We start from the raw sequence: 26,871 nt of genomic DNA on the forward strand, positions 1-26,871 counted from the left end.
CAATTCAGATTAAATAAATGAGGGACAAATTAATCTCCGTTAACATACCTCCATAGCGGCGCCCGAGTTGGGCAACTTCAAGCTGCCCATCTCTTATCATAACAAATCTATCACCGACGCCCCAGCTCGTCTGACACCTGACAGCCCACATCACCGCATTATAAATACCAGTCTCACGTAGAGCCTGCGTGTATTTTAATACCACTGAAGCAATTATTTATAACTGCATTTCAATATTTATAAAACTTGGGGGGGGGAGGAAAAAAAAAGTGTCTAACATAGAAAAACGACTCAAGTGTTAGAGCTATGGCACCATCGAGCTGTGCCTGTCCCCCTCTGCTTTTTCGAGATCTGGCAGAAACAAACCGGATAAGAAGTGGAATAAATATGTGAAGCCTCGAACCTGCCCCACCGCAACCATCAGCAGCGTATTTCCCAATTTATAATGAGTTCATAGGGCCATTGGAAAGTAAAGCTAAAAGGGACTTCACAAAGTCATCTAGCTCAGCCCCCCCCCTCAAGGCAGGATAGAGTTACCTCTATCCAGACAGAAACAGCTCTCAGAACCCAAAAGATAAGACATCAGGTCATTTATTCCTTCAAATAACTAAATTCAGTCCACCCAAGTGAAGAGGAAGAAAAGTGAAGAGACCCAATATGGAAGACTATTTATTTTACTGTCCTTTTAAGATGTCTTTTAAAAATGTGTATCATTTTATTTGCAAAATCCAACAATGGTCTTTCACCAAAAATGATGGGGAAGCTTCACACCTGAATATACTAATCACAGCAACGAATTTTGAACTTATAATCAAGACCTTGGAGGTCAAGTGTGAGGGCTTCGTAGGAGATTAAGGTAAGGAACAACGTGTACTTAGGAAAATAGCTCGGCCCTTGGAGAGCCGGTTGTGCCACGCCAAGTTGGTCTGTGGCCTCTCGGACCTAACTGGGCCAGGCCCGGCCAGCCGCAGGGTGGGAGACCCTCAGGAAAAGCCAGACATTGCAAGAAGTGGCCTTGACGGTTCAATAGGTAGCACCCATTCACTACCCCTGCAGCCCCCCCCCCAACCCAAAAGCCACGGGTCGTTCAGAGAGCCCATGGATACAGGAAAGCATGCCCGTGGGTTCTCAGTGTTTGTGGGGGGTTGCATTTAATTAATACAAAGTCGTTTTTGCAAAGAGCTTCCCGAAGCTCTCGTTTCAAGGACAGCCATGTCATGCTTGGTGGCCTTGGCTATGTGCCACGTCGCAGGAGGTCATCACATCGACTGGCTTAAAAATCCTCCCTCCCTAGTCCCGGGCAGGGAACATGCTGCTCACTTCCTCTCCTAATAGCCGTCCAGCGGGGCCAGCCCCGAGCTACCATTACCTTCGAGCCTTTCCCTATTTTCATGCACGTCCCCCTTCCCTCGTCTCTGTCCCTACCGCTTTCCCCACCTATTGTGTGCTACAATCACCGATCACCATAGTTACAAAGAAAAGACAGAGGCATCTCATCCAGGGTTCAAAAAGGAATTCTGCACCCTGCTTTGCAGGTCCTACCCCTTTTTATTCCCTCAACCCTGCAACAGTTTGGGGGGGAGGAGGTGGCAGGGTCTCGCCTCCACTGCCCTTCTCCAGCTTCCCGCAGCAAGGAGCAATGCTGTGCATCCTTCCAACCACGCACGCAGCCCTACAAACCTGTAGGCCAACGAGCCTAGAGAAATACTGAGATCGGCATGACTTGCTGAGAGGAAGCAGCTTCTGACAACCCCTCGAGGCAGCTATTTTGCAGCTCTCTCCAGAGGGTTTTGACCTCTATAAAGGAACACTAATCTCTCCGTGCAAAGCTAACGCGAACTTTTCTCCGACGCAACGAGCTCCAAGCCGCGCAGGGCCCAGAAGCAGGCATGCTGGAAACACGGAAGCTCACCCAGGCCCTCCCGGCAAAGGGAGCGTCTGACAGCAACCTTCGTTCCCGCAGCCCTCTCTCCTTCCAGGGACTTTGCCAGCAGCACAGGTGGTAACAGTTTTTGCCATCGCCACACAGCAACCCCAATTCAGACTGAAAAACCTCTGTCCAAATAGCATATGAGCAAAATAAAGACATCTGGAACAGAAGCACAGCTAATGTGAAACAATCTCCAATGAGATTTCCTATGCAGAAACGAGATGTGTCCCCAAAGGGATGGAGTTCAGCGGGTCATAAAAGCAACCAAAACTAAATGCCCATGTGTTTTTGATGGCTCGTATCTTGTCATGACGGTAGCAAACTGATTTCTGTGTCTTTCTGCCATCCGGCCCCTGGTAACGATGGGAACATCTGCTCCCAGCCCAAGAGAGGCACTGCAAAATTGCTTCCGAGACAGGAATTCCTGGTTTCAAACAGAAGATGACAAGCTTATTCTTAAAGAGAGGACTTCTCTTCTTTACCATCATGGGCTTGGGGAGCTAAAGCAGCTGGCTTTCCAATGCCTTTACAACGCTACCCATGTCCAGAGTGACATCGTGCACTAGATGCAAGCAGACTTCACCTCTGCAGTGAGCTCCACCTGGGCAGTTTTCTACCCTCGTTTCAAGTACGGGGGAACAACAACTATTGCAAGACAAGGCCTTGCTTATTGTGTCCCAGGCTATATTTAGTGCGCATTGATGCACATACAGATGCACCTAGTAAGTCCCAGCCTGGGACACAATAAGCAAGGCCTTGTCTTGCAATAGTTGTTGTTCCCCCGTACTTGAAACGAGGGTAGAAAACTGCCCAGGTGGAGCTCACTGCAGAGGTGAAGTCTGCTTGCACCAGGAAAATGCACATTAGCCCATCTTAACCATAGCTGTAGCAGGAGATAAAGCCAGACCACCGCACCGGTTTGCTCCTATCGGGAGTTCTTGTATCTGCCCAAATGCCTCGATACGATCTTCAGCCTAAACCCAAGTACTCTGTTTTTTAACAACTCTGCTCTTGGATTTATTACTATAGACAAGTTAGGTAGATACTTTCCATAATAATTAGCTGAGAAGAACCTCAGCTCCGTGACACTCGCACGCACAGTTATTTTGGACGCTGCTTCAGTTTGCTGTGCCAAAGGCTCCCAGGCTCCCACAATCAATCAGGTGACTCAAGCCAGTCACTCACGACTAGGAAAAGGACCATTTCTCCCTCTCGCCGCAGATGCCAGGCTGTCTGACTACCCTCCGCTCGACCAGTGACCCGAATTACCTGCTCCTTTGCAGCACTTAAAAAATCACGGCAGGATCCCAATGATTTCGAGGTGCTCTGGCAGCACCGCGGTCGCCCTGCATTTGGGGGCTGGAGCGATGCAGGGAGGAAGAGCCAGTTGCACCTCTGCCCATCACTGCAGCATCAGGACAGGGATGAAATACATGGAGCTGCAGGGGAGAGATGGGGACTGTGCAGAGAGGAGGGGAAGTGAGAAAGGACGGGGCAGGCCCAAAGGTCAAGCCAGAGAAACAGCCCCAATAAGGTGGCAGCCACAGCCCCCAAGGGAGCCCTGCAGCCCCAGGCAGCCTCGGCATGTCACTGCCCTCCTGCCTGGGACTGAGGGCTGGCATCTTCCAGCTCCATCTCGCTGCATTTTTGGGGCGACGCAAAGCTCGCTGGATACCCCACATGCTTCCCCCACCCCCCTTCCAGCTGCAGTCAGGATGCCACAGCTTTCTGCTCTTCACCTAGGAGTCCCACGATTCACGAGACCGTTTCCAATGCAATCCACACAAGCAATAACACTCTCTCTTTGCTTTCCTTCAGGTGAAAGGCTGCAGGTCCACGGCTCAGCCATTCCCAACAGGCCTGCCCAGGACTCCCAGTCCTCTTTAAGGGGGATTTTTTTCAAGCTTGTTGTTCCCCCACCACAACTATTTAGTTGGTCTATTCAAAGAGAGCACAGCTACCCAAAGAAACCTTGCCTGGGGATTTTTTCAGGAACTAATCAGACCTCTTGGAGCCGATCTACCCGGATCACATCCCTGTTGCTGCGTCTCCGAGAGTCACGGCACACCCTCCAGATTTCCTGAAACAAGCCAGGGAAGAGGCTTCCAAGGTGTGACAGACTGAGACAGCCATCTCATCTCAAGAGCCAGCACGCTTGCAGCAGCTCCTCTCTGGAATAACCGGATACCGATGCAGGCTAGACCGTCCAGTGAAACGATAGCCAGCATCTCAGCCCTTGCCAGGCGTTTACAGCAAAGATGAGGACAGCCAGATAGCTCGGCCGATCCAGACCAGGTGCTATGAAGGTCACGCGTGCATCCCTGGCCTGGGTTTTTCTTGACAGTGGTCCGTCACCATGGAACCCAAGCCTCATCCCTCCGACTCCTGCCTCGCATGCAGGTCTACCCTGAGATGCTTAACCTTTTACTTACTACCAGCACAAAACACAGGGCCATTTATTAATGACGCTGCTCTAATGGGAGCCAATATCCACGCGGCAAAGGTGCAGAGCCGCGCATCGCAACAGAGCCAGGAATCGCGGCTGGTGGGATCGAACTGCTCGTTAGGCGGTCGCTGCCAACCTGAACGCGCAGAAGCAATCGGTACAAGATAACAGGAGGAGCAGGAAGCATTGTTTGTGCACATTTTTATTATTTTGCAGGTACCGTCCGCATAAGAGCCGGCTGTTTACACAATTATAAGTGACCTGTATAGGATGGAGGGAGAATTACTGCTGTAATTGTGTAACGACACTATTAAAAACGAAGCATCAAGCACCCACTGTCGAGAGAGCAGCGTGCTTTGGGGAGCTTTGCACCTCTGCCCCCAGCTTCCCTGCGATCACATGCCCTTAGGCCCAGAAACGACAGCTGATGCACGGTACAGTTGGGCTGGATGGAGAATGCATGGTTTTATTTTGGACGACCCTGTTGAACACGCTCGCCGTCCGGCCCATCCGTCCGAGGGAGGAGGCAGCACGCCACCTGGAAAAATAACCGCCTAGGTCTAAGCCCGAGCAAACTCCTACCTTGTGTGAGAATACACCCAATACTGCACGATACAAGGCAGGAATTCAGATCATTATTTTATAACTAGGCCCCAGCTCCGCAGGGGAGCAGGACACAACCCCAAGCTCTAAATGAGTGCACTCCGGGGGTAAGTAAAGGGCAAGGTATCCCTATCAATTAAAATTTTGCAGGCTGCGTAGAGGAAAAGCGAGAACAAAAAGCCAACTAGACGGCATGGGCATGCAATCAACTGAAAGGCACTTTGTGCCTTTCCCTTTCTCCTCCTGATAAGCAACAAATTTACCGAACAGGTAAAATAAATCCCATCAACAGACAGCTCAAAGGGTTCGGGGATCCTGGAGCTCTGCAGCTAATGGATTCCAAGGGGAAGGAATTAATTCTCGATGGCTGCAAACGAAATGCCACAAAAACGAGCCTGAACACCACGTAAAAGCAGGAGGGGAAACAAAGAACGAGAATCATAATAGCTAAGAGTCTTATGAAGACCTTCATCTTGGATACGGGAAGATAATGATGCGGACCATTTTTCTACTAGATGGCAGTGTAGTGTCACACTATATAAAAGAAATTCTAGAAAGAAAATGCACTCTATTTCAAATGAATTTGTGCTTAGACTTGACTGCTCAGATAATGTGAAATACAACAGTCCCTCCATCGTAAGGGGACCTGACACGCATCTAAGTTGGCAATATCCCGGCATCTCATTTCTTGGACAATTAGAGGGGGGGGAAAAAAAGCACCAAACACACAATAGCCCTCGCCTTCCCCTACATACAGTGCCACACGCATCCCACGCGCCCGATGTGACGTACGGAGTCGCTTGTACATCAACCGAACGTGTGCCGTCATCAAACGGATCTTTCCAAGCACGCAAAGGGGCCAGGAACAACCCGCCTGCAAGATAACTGCATTTAAATAGCACGGCTGCGATCGCTGGCATCAGCAACTTCGGCACAAAGGGACACGGAGCAGAGGAGCGAGAGAATTCACCCAAATTCAGAGCCCAAGCCCAAAACAAGGTGAGAGCTGAAGGGCAAGCAGCCTTCAGTGGCAGAAGGGACTCTGCTTTGCAAACCTGGGTGTTTGTTTAAGCTGAATGCAAAACCAGAACCCCCCCCAATGCACCTTTAACTAGGCAGCGAGCAATGCTGCTCGAGGCAGAGGCAGGACCTCAGCACCACAGGCAGGTCCTCAATGCACTGGCACCTCTTGGCACACCCGTCAATCCGTTCGAGGTCGGTGGGAACAGGGAAGCTCAGGACTTTTGGGGGAGAAATCAGGCTCGTTTGGCACCCGACTTGAACAACAAGCGCCTCCATCACGCTCGGGCTCACGGCGAAAGTCTGCCCGCGGGAGAAAACATTTCCCTAGGAGCAGAGGTGGACTGCGGTCAGCAACTCGAGGGAGATCGGACTTGTCACCCAGTTCCCCCCATCCAGGCCATTTGAAACGGGTCTGGCCTGAGCTCTCTGCGCTGGGGCCCGCACAGTTCAGCCGGGCACCGCTGGACAGGACTGCGACCCAGGCTCGCCTCTGCACAGCGCCATCCCTCTGCGCCACGAGCCAGCGCCAAGCATCGACGCGCCAAAGCGATGCCGGGGTCGCTCTGCAACCCAGGGCTGACCACAACCCCAGCCAAGCCAGGACCTTCACGAGCTATATGCTCAGGACTGCAATGACCGGGTGCCCAGGGCTGTGCAAAACACCTTGCAGAACGGGGGCACAACAGATTTTTTTTTTCCTTTCGAGACCACGCCGCAGGAGCGCGCTCCCCAGCCCCAACCTCAAAACAGAGGCCAGGCGCCACGGACACGGTGCAGCAGAGCCAAGCGCTCCCCCGCTACGCCAGCTAGGATGGCTGCGGCAGTGCCGCACCGGGGCAAGGCTGGCGGGGCTGTCTGGAGCCAGACATTTTGGGGTTGCAAGCGGGGAGAAGGGAAGGGTTGAAGGGAGAGGAGAAGGGAAAGGGGATCCCCGCAAGGTGGTGGTGCAGTAGAAGGGGTAGGAGGCAAAGAAAAGAGCCCCCCCCCCCCCCCGCCGCCAAGGCTGGAAGGAGGCAGTACGAGTGGGAAGAAAGGGAAAGAAGGAGTCCCCCAAGGTGAAGGGAAGCAGAGAAGCAACCCCCCAGGCAGGGAGACAGCAGTACAAGGGGGAGAAAGGACGGCAAGAACCCCCCCAACCCCTGCCCTGCCCAGGCAGCGAGCCAGGGAGGAGAGGAGGGCAGGCACCCCGGGGGGGAGGGATGCCAGATAAGGGGCAGGAGCCCCCAGCCCTGAAGGGAAGCAGCTTTGTGAGCCGGGAGAAAGGAAGGGAAGGACGGGGGGGGGGGAGGAGGGGAAGGGGAAGGGGAAGGGAAAGGAGCCCCCACCCAGACACACGCGCTGGGAAGGAGAACGGGAAGAAAGGAGCCCCGGGCTGGAAGGAAGCCGGCCAGCGGGCACCGGGAAGGGCAGGGTGCGAGCAGGGGCGCGGGGCAGCGCAGCGCAGGGCTCACCGGCTGGGGCGCAGGCGGAGCTCCTTCTTGCTGTCCACCACGGCCGGCACGCAGTTGGTGAGCTCGGTCCAGTCGGCGTGCAGCCCGCAGCTCCAGCCCGTGGAGAAGCGCGAGAAGAGCCAGGTCTCCCGCTTGCCGGGCCGCAGGCACGTGCACTTCTTCTGCCCGGCGCGGCACTCGCACGGCTGCTCCAGCTGGATGTTGCGCACCAGGTGCCGGCCGAAGGTGGTGCCGCCCGTCTTCTGGATGTGCAGGAACACGATGAGGTCGTCGCCCTTGATGTTGAAGTCCACGCGCCGCAGCAGCTCGGCCGCCGAGAAGTTGAACTTGGCGGCGAAGCGCGCGGGGCTCTCGTCCTCGGCGCCGTACGGGTCGGCGGGCGCGGCGGCGGCGGCGGCGGCGGCGGCGCGGAAGGGGCGCAGGCGGAGCAGCTGGCACTCGCTGCCCGGGCACACGTACTGCAGCACGATCACGGCGAAGAGGAAGAGCATCACCAGCGCCAGCAGCAGCTTGTTGCAGCGCTCCTCCATCGTCGGGCACCGCCGCCCCCGGGCGATCACAGCCCGCGGGCGGCGGCGGCGGCTCCCGCCGCCTCCTCCTCCATCCCCCGGCGCCGAGCCGCGCCGCTCCTTCCTGCTGCCGCCGCCGCCGCTTCCCGGCAACCCCCGCGAAGCCCCGCCCCGCCCCGCCTCCTCCCCACGCCCCGCCCCCGCTGGCTGTGAGGCGCCCCGAGGGCCTTCAAAGGGCGGCCGGGGGGGCGTCTCCACACGAGATGCCTGACGCGCGGTAGCTGGATAAGCTGCACGAGTAGCATTAACCAGCACTCAACGCCCCCCCCCCCGTTAGCGCGCATTCACTCAGCCCTTCACTAAGTAGCATTAACCAGCACTCAACCCCCCCCCGTTAGCGCGCATTCACTCAGCCCCGACTCGAGGCGCAGTCATCGGGACGCGGTGCGTGGCAGCAGCCGTGTCAGGGCACGAGGCTCTTCCCTGAATGCGATTTCTCGTCCTAGACCAACTACACAGGGCGGGGGCGGCAGTAACTACGGCGCGTTAAGGGCCGTGTGGAGACCGGGGCCTGGTGTGGGCGGGAGAAGGGCTGACCGCGTACAAAGGGGGCTCGCCCCACGAAACCCGCGCACGCGAGGCCGGTGTTTCGCACCCAGGGCGGCGCTCGCGGCCACCCGACGTGGTGGGAGCCGCCAGCGGAGAAGGGGTTGGACGCGCGCGGAGGAACGGACGGAGGAGCCGCAGGCCGGGCCAGAGCCTAGAGCCACGGGGCCTGCGGTCCCTTAAGGGGGGCTTATAGTTTCCCTGTGATGGGCCCAGTCCCACAAGCTTTCTTCAGCAGACCCCTTTCCTCCAAGGATGTCCCCCATCCCTTTCTGAGTGGCGCGAGCTCCACGCTTCGTGACACGCCAGGTGAAATCAGGCACGGCCTCTGCACCTAACCTGCCTCCGCCTCCACGGGGGCCAGGTCGCCCGTCTCCTTCCCCAGCGCCCGGCTCCCGGGAGCCAGGCTGCCTTCAGCCCAGCAGATCCCAGGTGCCGAAGCCCCGAGAGAGCCTCGGGAGGTGGGAATGGAGAGCCTCCTTCTCCGGCTGCTGCAGCCCCACATGCTTGGTGCCTGTCCTGTCAGTTCAGCGCCTGGCCCTGAGAGATGCCCTCTTTGGGCCTGGGGACAAGGGGACTTTAAGGTGACCTCAGTGCCTGGGGAAAGCGGCCTTGCTGCCCCGCCGTGCAGGCATCGGGATTCAGTCTCAGGGCTCTGAAGCAGGGAACCAGAGACGCAACTTGCCTGCTGCCGCCCTCTCCCCCAGAAATACCGTCTCCGCTCCCTGCCACGGAGACACCCAGAGGCGCCGACTCGTGATTTTTATCACGAGCCGCCTGATATTGTGCATCTCGCTCAGGCGGATCCCCCCACACCTGGTGTAATTACCGTGATTCAAAACGCAGCCGTCTCCTGCAGCTTTCAGCCCTCTCTTTCCCCCTACAGACATTGCGAAGATGGGCACAACCTTCCTTCGGTTTGAAAAAGCCTTGCAGCCACGCGTGGCTCTGTATGTGTTTCTGGGAAATGAGACGGGAGACTGGGGGTGGGGGAAAAAAAGAGTCCAAAGAGCATTGAGGGGAATGTGAATTTGTATGAGTCCTTAAAATGATGCAGCCGCAATTGCTCATCCTGCTTCAACCCATGCTTCATAGCAGGCAGGGCTATTGCAGAGGCAGAAACGCTGCTGGGCCTCAGGGCCTTTGCTGCTGAGAAACTGTGCCAGTCTAACCCTCAACGTTTCTTCTTCCCCCAAAAACGTGGGAATCAAAGCGCATTGCCGGATCAAGTCAGGGCGCACCTTCTCCAAGGGCCTGCTTGAGGATGATCAGGACTAGGTGCTTCAGTCCAGGTGATGCACCCTGGGCAGTAGAGAAAACGCTTCTTACCCTTGACATGGCGAGGTGATCTACGCCAGTGGTGTCCAAACTTTTTTGATTGCGCACCCCTATCAGTAAAAAATTTTTGAGCACGCACCCCCTATATACGTATATTTATATTCATGCACCCCTATCAGTAAAAAATTTCTGAGCATGCACCCCCAATATATGTATATTTATAGAAATAGAAATAGAAGTTCTAATATTTTCTTCCTGCACCCCAATGGACTGTCTTGTGCACCCCACTTTGGAGACCACTGATCTATGCCCTGAGTCGCCAGAGCTATGTCACATCTCAGGTTTATTGGGTCTGGGGTAACATAACCATGGGCCTTCTCATGGTGCATCCAAAGAGCAAGGGCCCGATTCTCAGCCAACAGAGGTCATCAGAGGTCCATTTGCTTCAACAGAGCTATAACTTATCCACATTGAGTATCCAATTCCTACCTTCTTATTCTTGGCCTCCATGGTGCATCAAGGTAATGAGATCCAGAGGGTAATTAAGTGTGGTGCTTAAACTTGTCTCAGGAAATAACATGTCCCTTTGTTCTTGTAGTACCAGAAGTGGTAAGAGATGCTCTGGAGACTGCCTCTCTCTATCGTCCGCTGGTTTGTACAGCCCTGTCAGCCCCGTTTCCCTCATCTGGATAGCCTCAGTGGTTGGCGTCTTTATATATCCCTCATCCTTTCCAGCATCCTTCTCTATCTTGTCTTCTGGTGAAAGGGTGACCAAAACCAAACCTCCTCTTCCAGGTATGCGTGCTGCATTGTTTCATTTCATGCTGGAAGCCCTGGGGTATTGTTGTCCACCCCATTTATTATGCATGCTAACACTTCGCTTCCTCCTTTTGATCCTTGCTGTGTGCTGAGCAGAGGTTTTCCCTCAAACTTTCCTTTTCCCAAGTGATTCCAGCTCATTTAGAATCTGCTAATGCATATTTTGTCTTTCAGCATGTTCTGTAAATAAATAAAAATTATCATTATTATTATTAATGATAATAATAATAATAATAATACTGACTCTGTGGATTTATCTCCGATTAAAATCCTTTGTACATTTATATGCAAATGCTGTGCAGTCATCAGGCTCCTGGTATGTGGTCAATGAGGCCTTGGTGGTGGTGAGGTTGTGTGCCACTATGGAAAGTGGGCAGGCTATGGGCACCACTAGAAAATCAGCCTTTCCCTGTTATTCGGAGCAATGACTATGCTTGCTATAGACAGTGCCAGAATAAACTGAAATGTTGTCCCTTAAATGAAAAACTACTGTCATTGTAATTAACATCCAAGAAAATTAAGTGCCCTATAACATAGACTTATCAAATTTGCCTGGTGCCTGGGAAGGTTTTTTTTTCCCAACCCCCAGTTTCTCTTTTTCTCTTTTTAATTCTTAAACATGAGCACATATGAGTTTAGCCTCCAGGTTAGCTGGAGCGTTTGTACACAACACGCTTCTTGCCGCCAAATCTCAATGGCCGCAAAGGCAGGTATAGGGTGCAGCAGAAAAAGATCCCTAGTTGTCTTGGCCACTGGATCAAGGTCCCGCACTGTCCAGAGCTGTGTGTGTAGAAGTTGATGTGCAGCAGCTTTTCCACAATAAAATAAGTCACGCATATTTGCACAGGCGTCTTCGCTGCCAGCACCTTCGGTGACCAGTTCATGGCAATGGGCACGGGCTCATGAGGTCTAGAAGCTCTGTAGGGTCTGTCAATCCCCGATGGGTCTCGCTGGCCATTTTTGGACACGCAGATAAAACAATCGTGGAAGACAATCATCCTCGACGGTGAGGGATTGCCAAAGAAGAGGGTGTTTCAGAGCCACTCAAAAGGCATCTTTCCCTCTGAAACGATGTGAAATGGGTGTCAAAAGCAAACGACCCCTGAGATTGAAGCAGTCTCACTAAAAGCCCCTCTCTGATCTCAGCTGCTCAGCTTTCACTTGACTGGTGCCTCAAATATCTTCATTTCACTAGCTGTCCAACTAGCCTAGAGCTGAATTTCTCATATAAACAGCAGGTGACAAGAAGCAGTTATGGAAGACCGTCAGACTGTTTATCCATCGCAAAAGAGACAAATGAAGGGGTAAAAATCCTTCCTCCGCCCTCCCTTCCAGAATTCACCTTTAAGTAATTTCACTCTTTACATGTTGCATTTTGTGGAGACATCTGGTTTTTTATTCTTGAGCAACCTACCCTGCCTTCCCTGTCTTTCTCGTCGTCGCTAATATTTTGCAAACATTTACACTCACAACAATGGGCAATTTTATCACAAAGATGCTAGGCATGAAAACTATTGAGTTAATTTGTTTCTGTTTATATCTGTCTCTCCAAAATGAATGGATTGCACCATTTAATGAAAACACTGTGTTCTGAAATTCAAGCTTTAAAATTATAAAGACGTTTCCACGCTTTATATTCATCACTCTCACACAGTAGTCTGTATAAAAAAAAAAAAAAGAAAAAAAAAATTTCATTTGCTCTCCAGCTTTATTTTGCATTAGGAAATCACAAAGATGTGTACTGGGTTAAAACTGATCCTGAATGCTAATACAGGGGAATTAAAAGGCGAGTATAATGATGGCCTAATGTCTATACTAAATTAATATATACTATAAAAGACATGATGCATACTGGGCCGGTGTTCCCAGCAGAGCCATTATTTTGGAATGGGCTAAACAAACAATGATCATCCTTTCACTGATGACAGATAGTCTCCATTTCGCTGCCTTCTCTCCCACGGTGAAGAGGCTCTGTTTTCCCATCAGAGGAGCCTCAGCATTCATTTGAGCATCAGCGGTACAGAAATCCAAACTGCCCCAAACTGCTGCGTTAGTGTGGCAAGGGGTCCTGGAGAGTGGCACAACTGGGAGCCTGGCAAAATTGTCAAGAAGACTCGGCATCGGTGCATGCACATTCGGTGCCTCTTGCTAAGCACCTACACACACCCTGTCTCTCCTACACGCTCAGATCTCATCACTCTTCTTCCCTGCCCCCATGCCATCTATTATCCTTGAGCAGCCTCTCTTCACAGCTGGCTGGTCCCCTCTGCCCTCCCTCCCAGCTGCAGCTCCCAGGCTTGCACCTTTTCCTGCCACCTGCTCCAGACGCGCGCACGGTCCTTCCCCAGGTAAGAGATGCCGCAGGGGATCTGCTCTGTGCAACAGTGTGAGTCCATAAATCCTCCTTGGTTGGGGTGCCTGGAAGAGAGAGTTATTGCAGGTGGCTGGGCACAGGAGGCGGCTTCATGCTGGGCTCTGAAGACCGGGGTAGGCCCAGCACATATAAGCTGCCTGGGACCGGGGGAGTCAGCAATGTCCTATGCAAAAGCCATGCATAGGGCTGAGTGTGGGCCTCCGCTCCCAGCTGCCGTTCTCACTGTCTGCCAGCCGCTGGCTGGCTGCACCGCAGTCGTGGTTTCTTGGAAGTACCGATTTGGATGCTCTCTTAAAAAAATAAAGCAAGCAGGAGGGAAGAGACTGAGCTGAAGCAGGCTGTACCCATGGGTGGGGTCCGACTCACCCCTGGAAACATCCCTCCGAGCAGGGGATTTTGCAAGGCAGCCTGCATTTGCTTTGTGCCCCGAGCAAGACCAATGCAAAACTTTGCCTTGTGCCTCAGGCCTCAGCCTGATCTCCACAAGCGTGAGGGGAACATCATCACAAGGTCTTTGCGGGGGGTGGAGATTATCCCACATCTCCCTTCCCTAGGGTTTCTTGTGCCTTGTCTTGTTCCTTCCTCTGAAGTTGCTGGTGCAGGCTGCTGTCAGAGATAAGACGCTGGCCCGCAAGGCCCCACTCTCTGCCTCAGTGTGGCAATTCCTTCCCAGCTAGGAAATCAGGGACGAGTACTAATAGTTACTAACTCTCGACTGCTAGGGTATTTACAGCTAAAATCTGAGGCCTCTGCCTAGAAAGTTTCATATCTGAAGGGATGCCACTCATGCAAAAGCCAAGATGGAGCAAAAAGCAATGAACCGGCCACTCGCCGTAGCTCCCTGGCTTGGACTGGGGCATTGGCTGGCAGTCAGTGGTGCCAAGGACACGTCTTCTAGGGCTAGATCTCCCTTTCCTACCAGAAACCCCATGAACAGGGGGAGGAAAATGCCCCCCAAAGCTCCCCTTTAGGAGCCGGCTTGGAGACTTGCCCCATATACAGTGAGCAGCATCTTGCACGCATCTGGGTCTCCAGGAAAGTCCTGGGGTGACATGGAGCAGCCACCACCAGGACTGGGTCGTTTCAAAGCGGGCTGAAATTCCTCACCCCAAAACTCGTCAGAAACAGGCAGCCCAATTAAAAGACTCTGGAAGGAGTCGTCATGTCCCACGTCTAAAGGCTACGGCTGTTTTCCCAATACAGGGGCTGGAGGTGAATCGAAGAGCCACGACAAACCCTCCTCTGTAACCAAGGCAGCGTCATTAAAGAAACCATTTCAACACCCATCATCCAGCCCCACTTCCCCCATTCAGGGCCTAGCTCCCACGGATAGGAGCAGCCCTCGAAGCCCCAGGAAAATGCTGACGAAGGCTAGCTTTGAGCTCTTTCCCAGGGAAGCGAGCAGGCCCCGGAGCCACTCAGCATCTCCCAGGATAGGGCCCTCACGTGGAGAAAGGGAATGCAAATCAGGAAAGGCAGGGAGTGGGAGGATGATGAATATAAATAAATTAGAAAATGAGGCTTGATTATTCATGGACTTGGCATATCGGAGAACAGCCGATCAAAGAAATAATAGCAGCCAGCATGCTCTTGGTAGCATGGCCATCCAAGCCCTTGCATCTATCTATATGCCTGCTCCTTCCATGTACCTCTACCTGTCTGTGTTGTGGGGACACGTCCCTCTGACCAGCCCAACACAGGATTTTGAGGGGTGTACGCACCATACTGGGTTTTGAAGGAGGGTTGGGTATTTAAACAGGTCAAATAAAATTTGGTCAATTAACCCATTATAGTATCAGTCCAAAATTGTTGACGGGTCCAAATAACACACAAAAAAAGCTGGCTGTGCACTCTGCACCGGACAAAAGCCATGCTAACTTCCCAGTGATGTGATATGAGCAATATTTCCGTTTCACTCGCAGATCTATGTCCCGTGAAAGGTTTTATATGAGGTCTTGATGAGGGGCTGGTATTTGGAGGCTTACCAGCCTTCTGGACAACGGTCAAAGAGGGAATAAATGATACTCTCTCATCACGACCAATTCTTATACCAGCATGAAATTGGCTGAGAAGCTGCTGAAACATCAGATTTGCTTTTGATGAGGACAGCCTGGGACAACGCCCAGGAACAGAATCCGCGGGATGAAAGAGGCTTTTCAAGGCTCCGCTTTATTCAGCCAGGGGAGAAAAAAAAGTGCAAACTTGGGACCACTTCAACTGCTCCTGCTGCCATTCACTTGTCTGGATCATCACAGTGATGGGTATATTAATACCATCTGGCGGGAGACCTGAAGAGCGACTGGGCATTGACAGAGATTAGCAAAGGAGGTGTTGGAGGCACCCTCCTTGGAGGTCCTCAGGAGCAGATTAATAGGAACGATAAAGGGCAAGAGCCTGCAAAACACAGGGTGTCAGGCCATATGGCGCGAGCGGCAGTTCTGCACGTCCATCATCCATTCGTTACACAGCTCTTTTCCCATCGTTTTGGAGGAGCACAGTTTTTCCTACTGTCCTTCCAAATCCCCTCCTCATTTTATGCCGGATGGACTCCTCTCTTCTCTGCTTTCTCTTCTAAGGTCCTGAACTGGGAATCACACTCAAGCTCCTGTTATCCTCTGTATAATATAAGCCCTCCTCCGTCTGACCTACTTTAAAATAAAACTGCAGTATTAGCAAAGTTATGGAAGATAAGAGCCAACCTCATAGTACTTAGAGCTGCATTCAGCAGTAATTTCACATCAGAGAAACAAACTATAAAACACCCATAAAAAACATTAGCTGCTTCTATTTAAGTCGCTTCTTTCTAAAACCACAGGGAAAGCGATGGGATGGGGGCATGCGTTAAGCAACAAGGAACCAGCCCAAAATTACATTCAGAGAGGCAGTCCGTGTGTCATGAAGTAGGATCAGTGAGATCTGACCCCAGGGGCATTCAGGTACTTGGATGAACCCTGCCGCACACATAGAAACGGCACCAGTTTAATGGAACCAGTTCCCTAAATCCATTTAGGTACCTTAGTGCCTCCTTCTTTGTGTAGACGCTCTTCAGTCAATCCCAGAGCAGTTACTATGGATTCAGCTTAATGTGGTGCAATGTCTGCGTGCAGGCTGTGCCTAAGAAATTGGATAAATATTTGTTTAGAGCAATTGATCCCCAGTCCTGGCAAACCATTATCACGGGACTGACCTGTGAGAGGAAGGCCGACTTGCACAAATCAGGGTCCCAAGAACAGCTCCGGACAAACACCGGATGTGTATGAAAATAAATGCCTGGGAAGGAAGAAGAATGGGGATGTGAAAATAAAAGAAAGGTTGCTTGGAGCTCAGCTTTCAATACAGACACTCGACAGCAGAGGTTCAGATGAAGCTGAATCTTTAGGGGATGAGAGGGGGTGACCAGCAAAACCGGGATGCACTCCTGTGCCCCCGCCAGACTTCACAATGGGGCAGTTCAGGGGTAACAAATACACTATTCACAATCTCCAAAGGGAGTCGGAAATACTTTCCCCCCTCCTTATTTTAAACCAAACAGTGGAGGTGAATGCAGCAAGCAGCCAGCTATCATAAAACCAAGCACGGACACAAGATTTTGCCTCCTAGACTGTAGCACAAAAAAGGCATTGTCAACATACCCTCCTCTACAGCCTCCTCCCATCCAAAATCCTGCACTTGGATAAGAAAACAGACTATGTGCCTCCGACTGTACTATAAACTGTGGAATAAAAAGATACAATCAATCAATCAATAAAATATACATCCTGCCCCCCCATCCCTACCCCTTGGATTGGGATGCGTATAAATACACAGGATGCTGAGAGGAGCAACTTCTTGTTCCCTTGGATCATTTAAAGCTGATGTGATGGTTCAAACTCTTAGCAGCAACCAGGGGGAATGAGTGTGCATTTTCCCATCCTAAATTCAAGCAGGTCAGGTCAGATGCCCAGGGGCAGCATTTTAACGGGGCTGATCTTTCGGCAACAGGATGGTATTTGCATTATCAAAGCAGCACGCTGTTCTTTGAATCTGCTCCTTTGTGTCGACTGCACGTGCTGTCAATCCTGCACACTCGAGACAGCCGCTACTATTTTTATCCACCGATCAGGTTGTCGACCTTACGCACAGCTCCATTTCTTTATCGCCGACACAAAGCGACTGTCAGAGGGACCATGGAGCCTGGCCCCCAACATGGGGTCCCGCTCCTCACCTTGTGCACAGGAGTTGTATTAGGACTGTCACCAGTGAGATGCACCACTTTTCCCACTCAGTTTACCAGACAGAGACAGCTTTGTTTCTCCTCCTAGCAAGAGAGGAGGTTTCCTCCTAAATACCTCTGGCCAGATTTTGAAGGTTACGTAGGTGCCTAACTTCCATTGAAAGCAACAGGCACCTACATCCTGTGACAAATCTGGCCTTTGTTTTTTGACAGTTCAGCATCCTTGTGCCAAGCACAGCCCCATCCAGCTGGGTGCAAAGGGATACAGGCTCTTCCTCCCTGCTTCTTACTGCAACATAACTAGTCTGCTCAAGACTGCCAGATGACATCTGCCTTGTCCCAGACACCGCCATGCTGCCCAAGCCCCAGCCCTAGCTCCCATAGCCTTTTTGTCCCCTTCCTCTACTTGTTGCAGAGCACAGCGGAGGATAGCACTGGTTCTGTTTTGCTCTTTGGTCGTGCAAGGGGTGATAATGCTGAAAGCACTGGACAAGTCCCCTTTGTTTTGTCAACCAACAAGTTGATCGGGAATTGCTCAACTGATAATGGGCTTGACTGTGCCTTCTGCTATGGGCTAGTCATTGCCGTGTACCGGTCACCTCCACATTCCTGGACAGGAGAGGAGGCAGCAGTGAAAGCTAACACGACTGACACCAGCACAGCCCTGTGACCCATGGTGCTACCATGCCCGTACATCCGTAGTCACAGGATTTTGTGCAATATTGAGGCCTTTTGGCAAAACCCAACAGAAACGGTCAGAATATCAGCAAAGCAAAATACTAGATTTTATTCAAGCAATGCTTACCTGGAGATTGGTGGGGGAAAGAGGGGTTGTTTTCAGCCTCCAAGTGCCAAAAAGAAGCCCCTTTATTCCCTTCTACGACTGCTCAGCTAGGGTTCGGGGGTGAGGGGTAGTCAAACATTGTGTCCCATAGTCTGAAAAAATCTGGCCTACCCAGATTTAAATGCAAGCCAATAGATTTAAATGCAAGCCAACAGCCTGTAGCCAATCGCCTGTAGCTATTGGTCTAAATATTCAATCTCAATAGGAAATAGATGGTGGGGGGCAGGGGAAGGTTAATGCTTTCTTTTTTTGCTCCTAAATCAATAAGACTGAGGAGAAGTGCCAGTTCATGGTGTGCATACATGACATCCCTGTAACAACATTACATGTGCAAGGAGATAGTAGGGCGCACAGCTATTATTTTACTACACAACACTTGAATCCTATTTCTTTTACAGGCCTAATAAAGATAAGCAACATGTTAACAATATAGGCCTAAGTACTAAGGAGTTTATGACAGCACTTCTAAGCATCAAAATTCAGCAGATCTACTGCAAAGAAATGACATTCTTCAACTTTATAGAACATTTAGTGACCGGGGTAGGCACAGCGGCATATTTTTATATAGCATCGGTAAATTTTTGCAGGTGTTTGTGTCTGAAAATAGCCAGTGACAAGCTGATCGTTTCTACAAACTCTGGCAACCCAGTCCAATTAACACCTTTATGTATTTTCGAGGTCTGATCTGGGGCTCCGTATACTGCAGTGGATGGGCTTCGCGCAATACATTCAGAGCAGTGTCAGTTCTGCCCGTCCTAAAGATATTAATGAGGTTGCCAGTGACTAACTGCATCCCAGTATTGTGGCAGGTGCAATCCTGCCACCAAGGAATGGTTCTCTTTGTCCAGCTTTGGGAGAAGACCAATCATTGCACCAGGTGGAGACTTCTCCATGGCGTAACAGTGCCCAAATGCAGATGCTGCAGAGAATTCAATCTGATCTGGAAGAGAGTGGAAATGTCTAGAAACTGCTAATTCCCAGAGGGGGAATACAAGGAACCAGATGGAAGTTCTCCAGGGAGGGAGGGCTTATTCTTTTTAAAGCTAGGAGCTGTGTTACTGCACGTTCAGACAGAAATAGGATCCAGCCTTGCTGGAGAAGGGCACTGCCATCAGCAGCATCACCGCCTTCCTCATACCAGCTGCAGCTGAATCCTTTTTTTTCAGGCCATGTGATTGCATAGGACTTCAGTGATCAGACACAGGCCCTCCAACCTGAGGATGTGGCAAGCCGTGGATGCAATACTTGGAAATGAAGAAAAGGGGTCAATAATGCAGCTATTTGTCTTTCCAGGCTGCAAAATCTTTGAGGTTGGGATGGCCCTTTCTAGACGCGCGTGCAATAACAGTGCAAAGGGGCCCCTATCTCCACCGTGATGCACATGGTGACATGCATCCTGGCCATCAGCAGCTCACCATGCGGTGACAACAGATGGAGAACAACGCCCAATGGTTATTTCCAAAGAGCTCCCCAGAAAAGGCTCTTCATTCCCTGAGCCTGACGCTGTGCTCTTGTCTGCCTTAGAAGCCACCGTGCTTAGGCCTGTGAGCAAGCAGAGGAGAGCAGACCACTCGACGGGGATCTGTGGACCACGCCGGCCGCCTTCCTTGCGTGTAGCTGCTCACTGCTCTGATCTTACGCCCACAGAATTCAATAGCAAGTTACGGTCAAGGTCACGGTCACAGAAAAGCTGGGCTGGAAGGGACCTCCAGTGATCACATCTAGCCCAACCCCCTGCCTGAGGCAGGATCAACCCTATCCAAACCATCCCAGACAACCATCATCTAAACTCTACATAAGACAACCATCAACACAGACCCAACACCTGAACCTGCCACAGGTAGAGCAGGGGGACCACCGCAGCCAAAGAGCATCGAGGAGGGGATGCGCACGTCGGAATTAGACACCTTCTCCACTGTCCTGTGGACTCAGAGATCTCATCTTTGCCATTTGTTCTCCCCCATCCCATATACATTGTCCCAGCCTCATCAGAGCTGAGCCTCAGGCAGTTAATCCAGAGCCACCCCCCCAAATCTGTTAGATCCAGGAGGCCAATTTCCCTTTCCCCTGGTGCAAGTCTCTGCCTCTCCTTTCAGCTCTGCTAGTTTACATCCGACGAGGAGCTGGCCCCGAAATGAATCAGGTCCCCTAAAGCAGCTTGACTGGGCACTGGGAGACTATGACACCATGCAGAAGAATGTAACAACGAGATGAAAAATAACTTATCAAAAATACTATTTTCTTTCATGCAAAGAATCAAACTTTAAATGATCCCATCTGTCACTTTCATCTGCACCCTGTTCCATTGGTTGGATTTTGCTCATTAAGATAAATTTCAAGCCGGGATATAATTTCTACCTTCAGGGCTTTGATGAAATGTGGTGCCTTGGACCTTTTTCTTTTTCTTTTTTTTATCTCCTCCTTTCCCCCTTTTTGACAGCTGTGACAGAAGAAGAAAAAATATTTCTTGTACTGCTTTGCAATAGTACAGAACAGCTTTGACCTTCCAAAAAAGGCAAACATTAAATTTAACTTCCCTCCTCCCCTTTCCCCCTTGGGATTATGTCACTGGACAAGCCCTTGCCAATAAAAGTCTCCCATACGACCTTCCTCCATAAAACCTCTTCTTTTTTTTACAACTCTCCGTCTTAAAGATCGGCCCAGCAAAGCCAGCCCTTTAAAGTGTTGTGCTGCAAAGTGTCTATGTTGTGCAAATGGTTCAAACGCCTTTGTTCCTTCCCTGAAAAGACATCAAGGAGATTTGATGGTAGCCGTTGCTCATAACCAAACATGACTATATGCCATGCTCTCTGCATATTACATTTCCTCACGCTTTCCGCCAGAATGACTTTTCCCGGAGTTTTTACTGGGAGCATAATTAACCACTGGCATGATTTAGTGACAGATGGGACGAATTCTCCCTCGCACAAAGTCTTTATATCCAGATTGGATGTCTGCGGCAGAACCCCGGTCCGTGGCTGGGACTCCACGGTCTTCCTGCAACGCAAGCAAACAACAATGATATGTTCTAGATCAACCACCTATGGCCGAGCTATTGCAGGAGTCACTGGGTATGCTTGTCTCTTCCGACAGAGGTGGAAACTTGACCTTCAACATGCACATCAAAGAAACAAGACCCTGATTTCTAAGGGACACTATTGACACAGCACACACGGCGAATGGCGTGGGCTAAGCAGCTGGGAGCATTGTTATGCTGCTACATGCAGGCTGCTACAGTCCCAGTCTAGGCTTGTCCTCCCCCAGGGGCAGGACTCATGCACAGCACCGTTTAGCACAGGTTTGGGGCATCAGTGACGTGACACCGGCCCAGGGTAGGGAGGCGTTGCAAAACTGGGCCCTAATCCTGACAACCCTCATACATCTGCAATGCCCCAAGCCAGCTTCACCGCCTCTGGACGCAGCACAGCTCTGCGAATTCACACGGGCCCAATGTTATTAAACCTGGAAGGAAACCGGTCGCGTTTGCCCCTGGCATCAACTCCACAGACTTGCTTTGGGTGGTGCCAAGAATAAGCCTGGCCCAGTTGCATCGGGAAAGGGTGGAAGAAAAACCTTCATCTGCGATTCCTATGCATTACTGCAGCCTTTGATTAAGCATTTTGAACTCATGTTAGCAGCAGCAAGAGCTGTTAAAAGACCTCCAGGATCATCATGTATATTTTTTAAAAGGAATCATTAAAAACATTTCAGAAGCGCTGCAGGTAAACACAAAGGCTCAGGGATGATTTCCACAGATGCTATGCTTTAAAACTGCTACCAGCCTCCTCCTTAATCTTCCCCACCTACCGTAACTATTCAGGCTCACTATAAATAGCGGTAAGATCAGGAACCCTTTTCTTTCCAGTGCCCTCGAGCCCCCTCCCATAGGCTCCAGCCATTATGTGATTTCATAGAGAGCTTCGGTGGGGTTCTTGCAAATGCTTCTAATTACAGAGCGGTTCTTGTTCTCAGCCGAATGCCTGGAACGGCCACTGCCAGGATCCCCTGCGACTAAAGACAAGAGAAGTTCAATAAGTCTAGTAGAGCAAGCCCCACCCCATACTCGCTCTACTCTTCAGTCTTGCCTCCCCAAACCGCTGCCAGGAAAGGACACGGAGAGCCCCCGAGGGACCGAGCTCATAGGGAGGTCCTGGGATCTGTCTTTCCTGCTGCATGGGGCAAGACCAAGCTGACGCAACTGCATTCAGGACTGTGAGAAGAGCTGGGTGGTAGGTCTGTCCATTCCCGCACATGCTCACGTGTCACATCAGCATTGAAATAGTCACAGGTGTAACCTCATGCCAGCATCCAACTGTGTCACACTGAATGTAATAGTCTGAATGCTTGTAATAAATACCCATTAGCCTGTTTAGGAAAAAGGTAAGGTTCATCTTCTTACCTAGGCCATTGCTTGTTTCCACGAACGTGTTGAATGTCTTGATTCTGAATTTTATCTTTAGAGGCCTTGCAGCGAACGTGCTGAATGTCTTGGTTTTTGAATTTTACCTCCAGAGGCCTTTAACAAAGTAACCTAAAAGCGACCCTTGGGCAAACATTCAAGAGAGCGAAACCTAGGGGCTTTTGGAAGGGGGTTGGCAAAAGAGGTCACAGCGGTGATGTGGAAAATTTCCCAAAGAAGACCCAGGAAAGGAATCTGCTGGGTAAAAGATTAGAGCCCGAATTCGGGAGTAGTGACAGGTTTGGGCAGGAGGGGCCCAAGACGGCAACTCACCCAGTATATAACCTGTCACCGACAGGCCCAATTTGGAGGTACCCCCACTTGCAGAACCCCGAAGGAAGACTCGCAAGCGCAGGCCGGGTCGGACCGATCCCCCGAACCACAGCAAGAGCTCCCGTTCACACTGAAGCCGTGGAGCGCCCGAGTGGGACCGAAGGAAGGGGACTTCTTCCTATCACTGCTGAGACCAACCCTAAAACCAGCACTAAAGAGTGAAAGCATATCTGGGGATTTGGTTTCTCCAAATTCTAGGATTGTGAGTATACCACGAGAAATAATAGTAGTGATTCCAGTTTAACCTTTACTTGTAATTGTAGCTGTTTTTGTAATACTAATTCTTATAGCATTCTTTGGGAAGGATTTCTTAAAGCTAAGCAGTGTTATATGTGTAGCAAGGAATTTTAAAATAAAATTGTGTTGTATGAATTAAGTGTAAAATCATTGTGAAATCGTGCAATCAACCAAATACTTGCCCAGCCAGGCGCATCAAACGAATCAGTAAATTGTGTGGGATCTTTCTCTATTCCATAACCCACTGGACACAAACTGTTTGCAAGAATCACAGAATCGTAGAAAATTCAGGCTGGAAGGGAGCTCAGGAGTCACATCTAGTCCAACCCCTGCTCCAAGCAGGACCAGCCCCAACTACATCATCCCAGCCAAGGCTTTGTCCACCTGGGGCTTAAACACCTCCAAGGATGGAGAGTCCACCACCTCTCTGGGGAGCCTGCTCCAGTGCTTTTCTACCCTCCTAGCAAGGAAGTTTTTCCTAATATCCAACCTCAAGGATCACTGCCCTTGATCTGCCGGCAACGCTCCTACCCGTGCAGCCCGGGATGCCCTTAGCCTGCTTGGGACCACGGGTGCACTGCTGGCTTCTATCCAGCTTTTTGCCCACAGTAACTAACCCCCAGGTCTTTTAACCCCAGAAAAGCTCCCCAGGCCTTGCTGGGACAGCAGATTTAAATGCAGGCTCTTCATAGCCTACGTACCTATGCACGTAGTCCAGCACGTCATGTTAATACAATGTGATAAAAATCTAGATCTTTGTGCTTCCAGCAGTTACAGCAAGGGCATTAAAAGCATCCAGGTCCAAGTGATGTACACGCTTGCATAGGGAAACCCACAACCAAGACAAAGCCTCGATTAGATCCCAGACTTTTCTACAGGCAAGATGCTCTTTCATTGGCTTGATAAAAAACAGATAAACAAACATAAAACAATGCTGGGAAAGATGAAGGGGCCCATTAACTATGGCACAACATATGCACAATACACTTACATTTAAGAATAGGCATAAATTCTTGCCCATTAATGAAAGCACTAGTTTAAACCTCGTTGAAGTCGATGTGCTTTGCTGATTCAAGTCCTGTGTTTCTGGGACGTTCTAGGGGTGCTTCTTCTGCTATGGCTGCTAAATAAAATGTAGCTAATAATATTTCCTTGGCTGAAGAAATCAGTTATTTTTTTTCTAAAGGAAGCTAATTAATGGTTCTATCTTTGGCAGCTTTTTGTATATGTGTGTATGCATGGGCTTACTGTGTAATTATGACAGCCTCTATCATTAAGTGGTTTGGTGTGTAGAGTCCTTTGCATTTTTATTTTTTGCTTTAGTAATGCTAAAGATTCCTATAGGTGCTCACATTATAATGCAGTATGCACATGATTCTTCACAAGCACGCCTTCTAGTTTTCCCAGCCATTTTGGGTTTCCTGATCCTTGCTACTTCCTAGTCTAATCATTTTAATCTTGTGAAGCACATGCAATGAAATTCATGCCCCAGATCCATTAGATTCACAACTAGATCCACCTCTTCTATGAGATGGCACAAACCAAACCCTGTTAGGAGCAACAAAAGGATTAAATACAGTGCCTGCGTCTTTGAAAAATGGCAAGACCAAATCCTATCCTCTGATTGGCAGATAAAATCTTCCTAACCATGTGTTATTGCATAATTAATTACTCATGGTACATTATTAAGTCCTGAAGAATCTTCTATAGGCTAGACTGATATTACCCTGGCATACATTTTAAAGAGATTACCGTTAATTAATTTAAGTCGTCAGCATACACAAAACTCAGTTAAACCCTCTATTGTGCCACCTGCTGTCATTTCAGACATGCAAGGCTTTCAAGCTGCCATATAAATAGAAACAGATTAAAGCTATCTACTGAGAATTAAAATAATTAAAACATTAGAACTCTTTCTTTAAAAAAAAAAAAAAAATCTCCTGAATTGCATTGGTCCAGAGTAAACTGTTGAAATGTGAAGGTCATTTGGCTACATCCAGTATTTAAGATCATTCTTAGACACCCAAACTTTTTTTTTCAAGTTACCACGTTGGCTCTACTTCTCGGATGGCTGCTGTCCCCAGCTTCTTTGGCTCTGCCCTTAGGGTGTTTTAAACACAATATTTTCATTTTTGTCCAACAGAATGAAATAGCTTGGGGGATTTGTAATAAGCAGCATCGCGCTCTCAGAGGTCTGACTCCCGGGTCCATCACTTTTCCTCCAATTCAGGTTCTCATCTGGCATCCGTTAGTGAACGGAGGGTCTTTGTGCAATTCCTGGTGGAAAGAGAAGAGGCTCAGTCAATGCCCAGCCCAGCAAATCCAGCACAGAAGTCTGAGTAGGCTCAGGGGCTGAGGAAAGCCCACATGGCCCAATGCAGAGCTGCCCAATTTCGGAGTGATCAGCAGAAAGTGGAGGAGAGAGGGAGATCCCAGAGATGAGGAAGGCAGCAGTGGTAGCAACTACTTGGAGCAGGCGATGGAGGGATGCAGCAATGACTGGTGGGAGTAGCACCCAAATCTGTGAAGGGGGGAAATGCAAGGAGGGGAGGAGGTAAAGGCAACGGGAGCTGGTAAAGATGCACATTTCTACTGATGCCGGGTGGTAGATGACAGGGCAGCTGCAACCAGCTCTCCAGCAGCCTCACCTGCTTCCCAGGCTGAGCCGAGACCTGGTGCCCGTGGACGGCTGTCCCAGGGAGAGTGCCTTGGAGGGGTCTACCCACAGTGTGCTTGTTCCACAGATAGCATACTTCCCCTGGCACCTTGCAAAGGCAGAAAATTCCCTAAAAACTTAAATAAAACATGAAACCACACTTTATCCCTTTCTTCAGCTCAGGGAGCTGTACCTGCTGGTGCAAATCACTGAGCATATACATGGGTGGACCTAGTATCTGGCAAAGTGGGCTTCAGAGGGTGAGGCATTGCATATAAAGCAACACATATTTTTTTCTCCAGCTCAAAAGAAACTACTAGGAGCTTTACTAACCATACTAGGGGCCTAGGGCTGTTTAAGACTGACGCAAAAACAAATGCAATGAGTTACAAACAAGTTAGGAACAAGCTGCAGGCTGTGAAATAGGAGTTTAGGGGCAGCTAACAGACAGCAGAATTGCAGAACAAAGCCTAGCTTAATTGGTGCAGCATCAAGACCATTAAAAAGGAGAGGGGGTCGTTAATACCTGTGGCAAGGAGGGGTTAGAAGGGACCAGGTGGATGATAATGAGTCATAAAGTCTATTGACTCCCAGCATGTTTCTGATGCTGCTGACAGACTCCACTCCCACCCCCAAAAATGGGATTTTAACACACACAAACAGCACGTGGATTCTCACTGAAAGCAGCTCCTGACCTGAACTGAACCAAAGGATGATTTTCTTCAAAGTGCCCAGACTGCACCTGCACTGCCTTGGTCCACTGCGCCGCCCAGGGCACAAAGGCCAATAAATACGAGCTCGGTACCGTAACCCTCCTCCTGGGCTGTGACAGCCTCCTTGGCTGGGCAGCAGACGTGTACGTTTGTACTGATTCCAGGACAAACGGCGCTCTCGGATAAACCGGAGTCCTTCGCAGCTACCGCGAAGCAACCCACCACTAACACCATAAATGAGGAGCCAGCCTTCCTGGTCTGCTAAGCAGAGCTGTCCGGGACTTTTTCATCCAAAAAGCAAATCCGATTTAAAAAACCCCCCAGAAACAGTTCTTGGTGAAAAATAACACCCCCCCATTTGATCCCAGCTGATTTCC

General features: G+C 50.3%; 1 protein-coding gene and 1 long non-coding RNA gene across 2 annotated transcripts in view; both read right to left on the reverse strand.

Moving 5' to 3' along the window:
• The window catches only part of HS6ST2 (heparan sulfate 6-O-sulfotransferase 2), a 186,820-nt gene extending 178,713 nt beyond the window's left edge, over nt 1-8,107 (reverse strand). Inside the window, exon 1 of the mRNA XM_090060320.1 lies at nt 7,454-8,107. Within this exon, the coding sequence (XP_089916446.1) occupies nt 7,454-7,983 (530 nt within the window). The 5' untranslated portion in view covers nt 7,984-8,107. The remainder of the gene's footprint in view (nt 1-7,453) is intronic.
• A 4,282-nt stretch (nt 8,108-12,389) lies between these two features.
• On the reverse strand, nt 12,390-16,753 carry LOC149857996 (uncharacterized). Its single transcript, XR_016443852.1, has 4 exons — nt 16,672-16,753; nt 16,227-16,309; nt 16,054-16,153; nt 12,390-15,687 (listed from the first exon to the last, which is right to left on the reverse strand). It is a non-coding gene; the product is annotated as an uncharacterized LOC149857996 (long non-coding RNA).
• Between the last annotated feature and the right edge of the window lie 10,118 nt (nt 16,754-26,871).

The sequence above is a fragment of the Crocodylus siamensis genome, chromosome 8 (genome assembly GCF_052110815.1).
Source record: "Crocodylus siamensis isolate JL-2025a chromosome 8, ASM5211081v1, whole genome shotgun sequence".
NCBI classification, from domain to species: domain Eukaryota; kingdom Metazoa; phylum Chordata; order Crocodylia; family Crocodylidae; genus Crocodylus; species Crocodylus siamensis.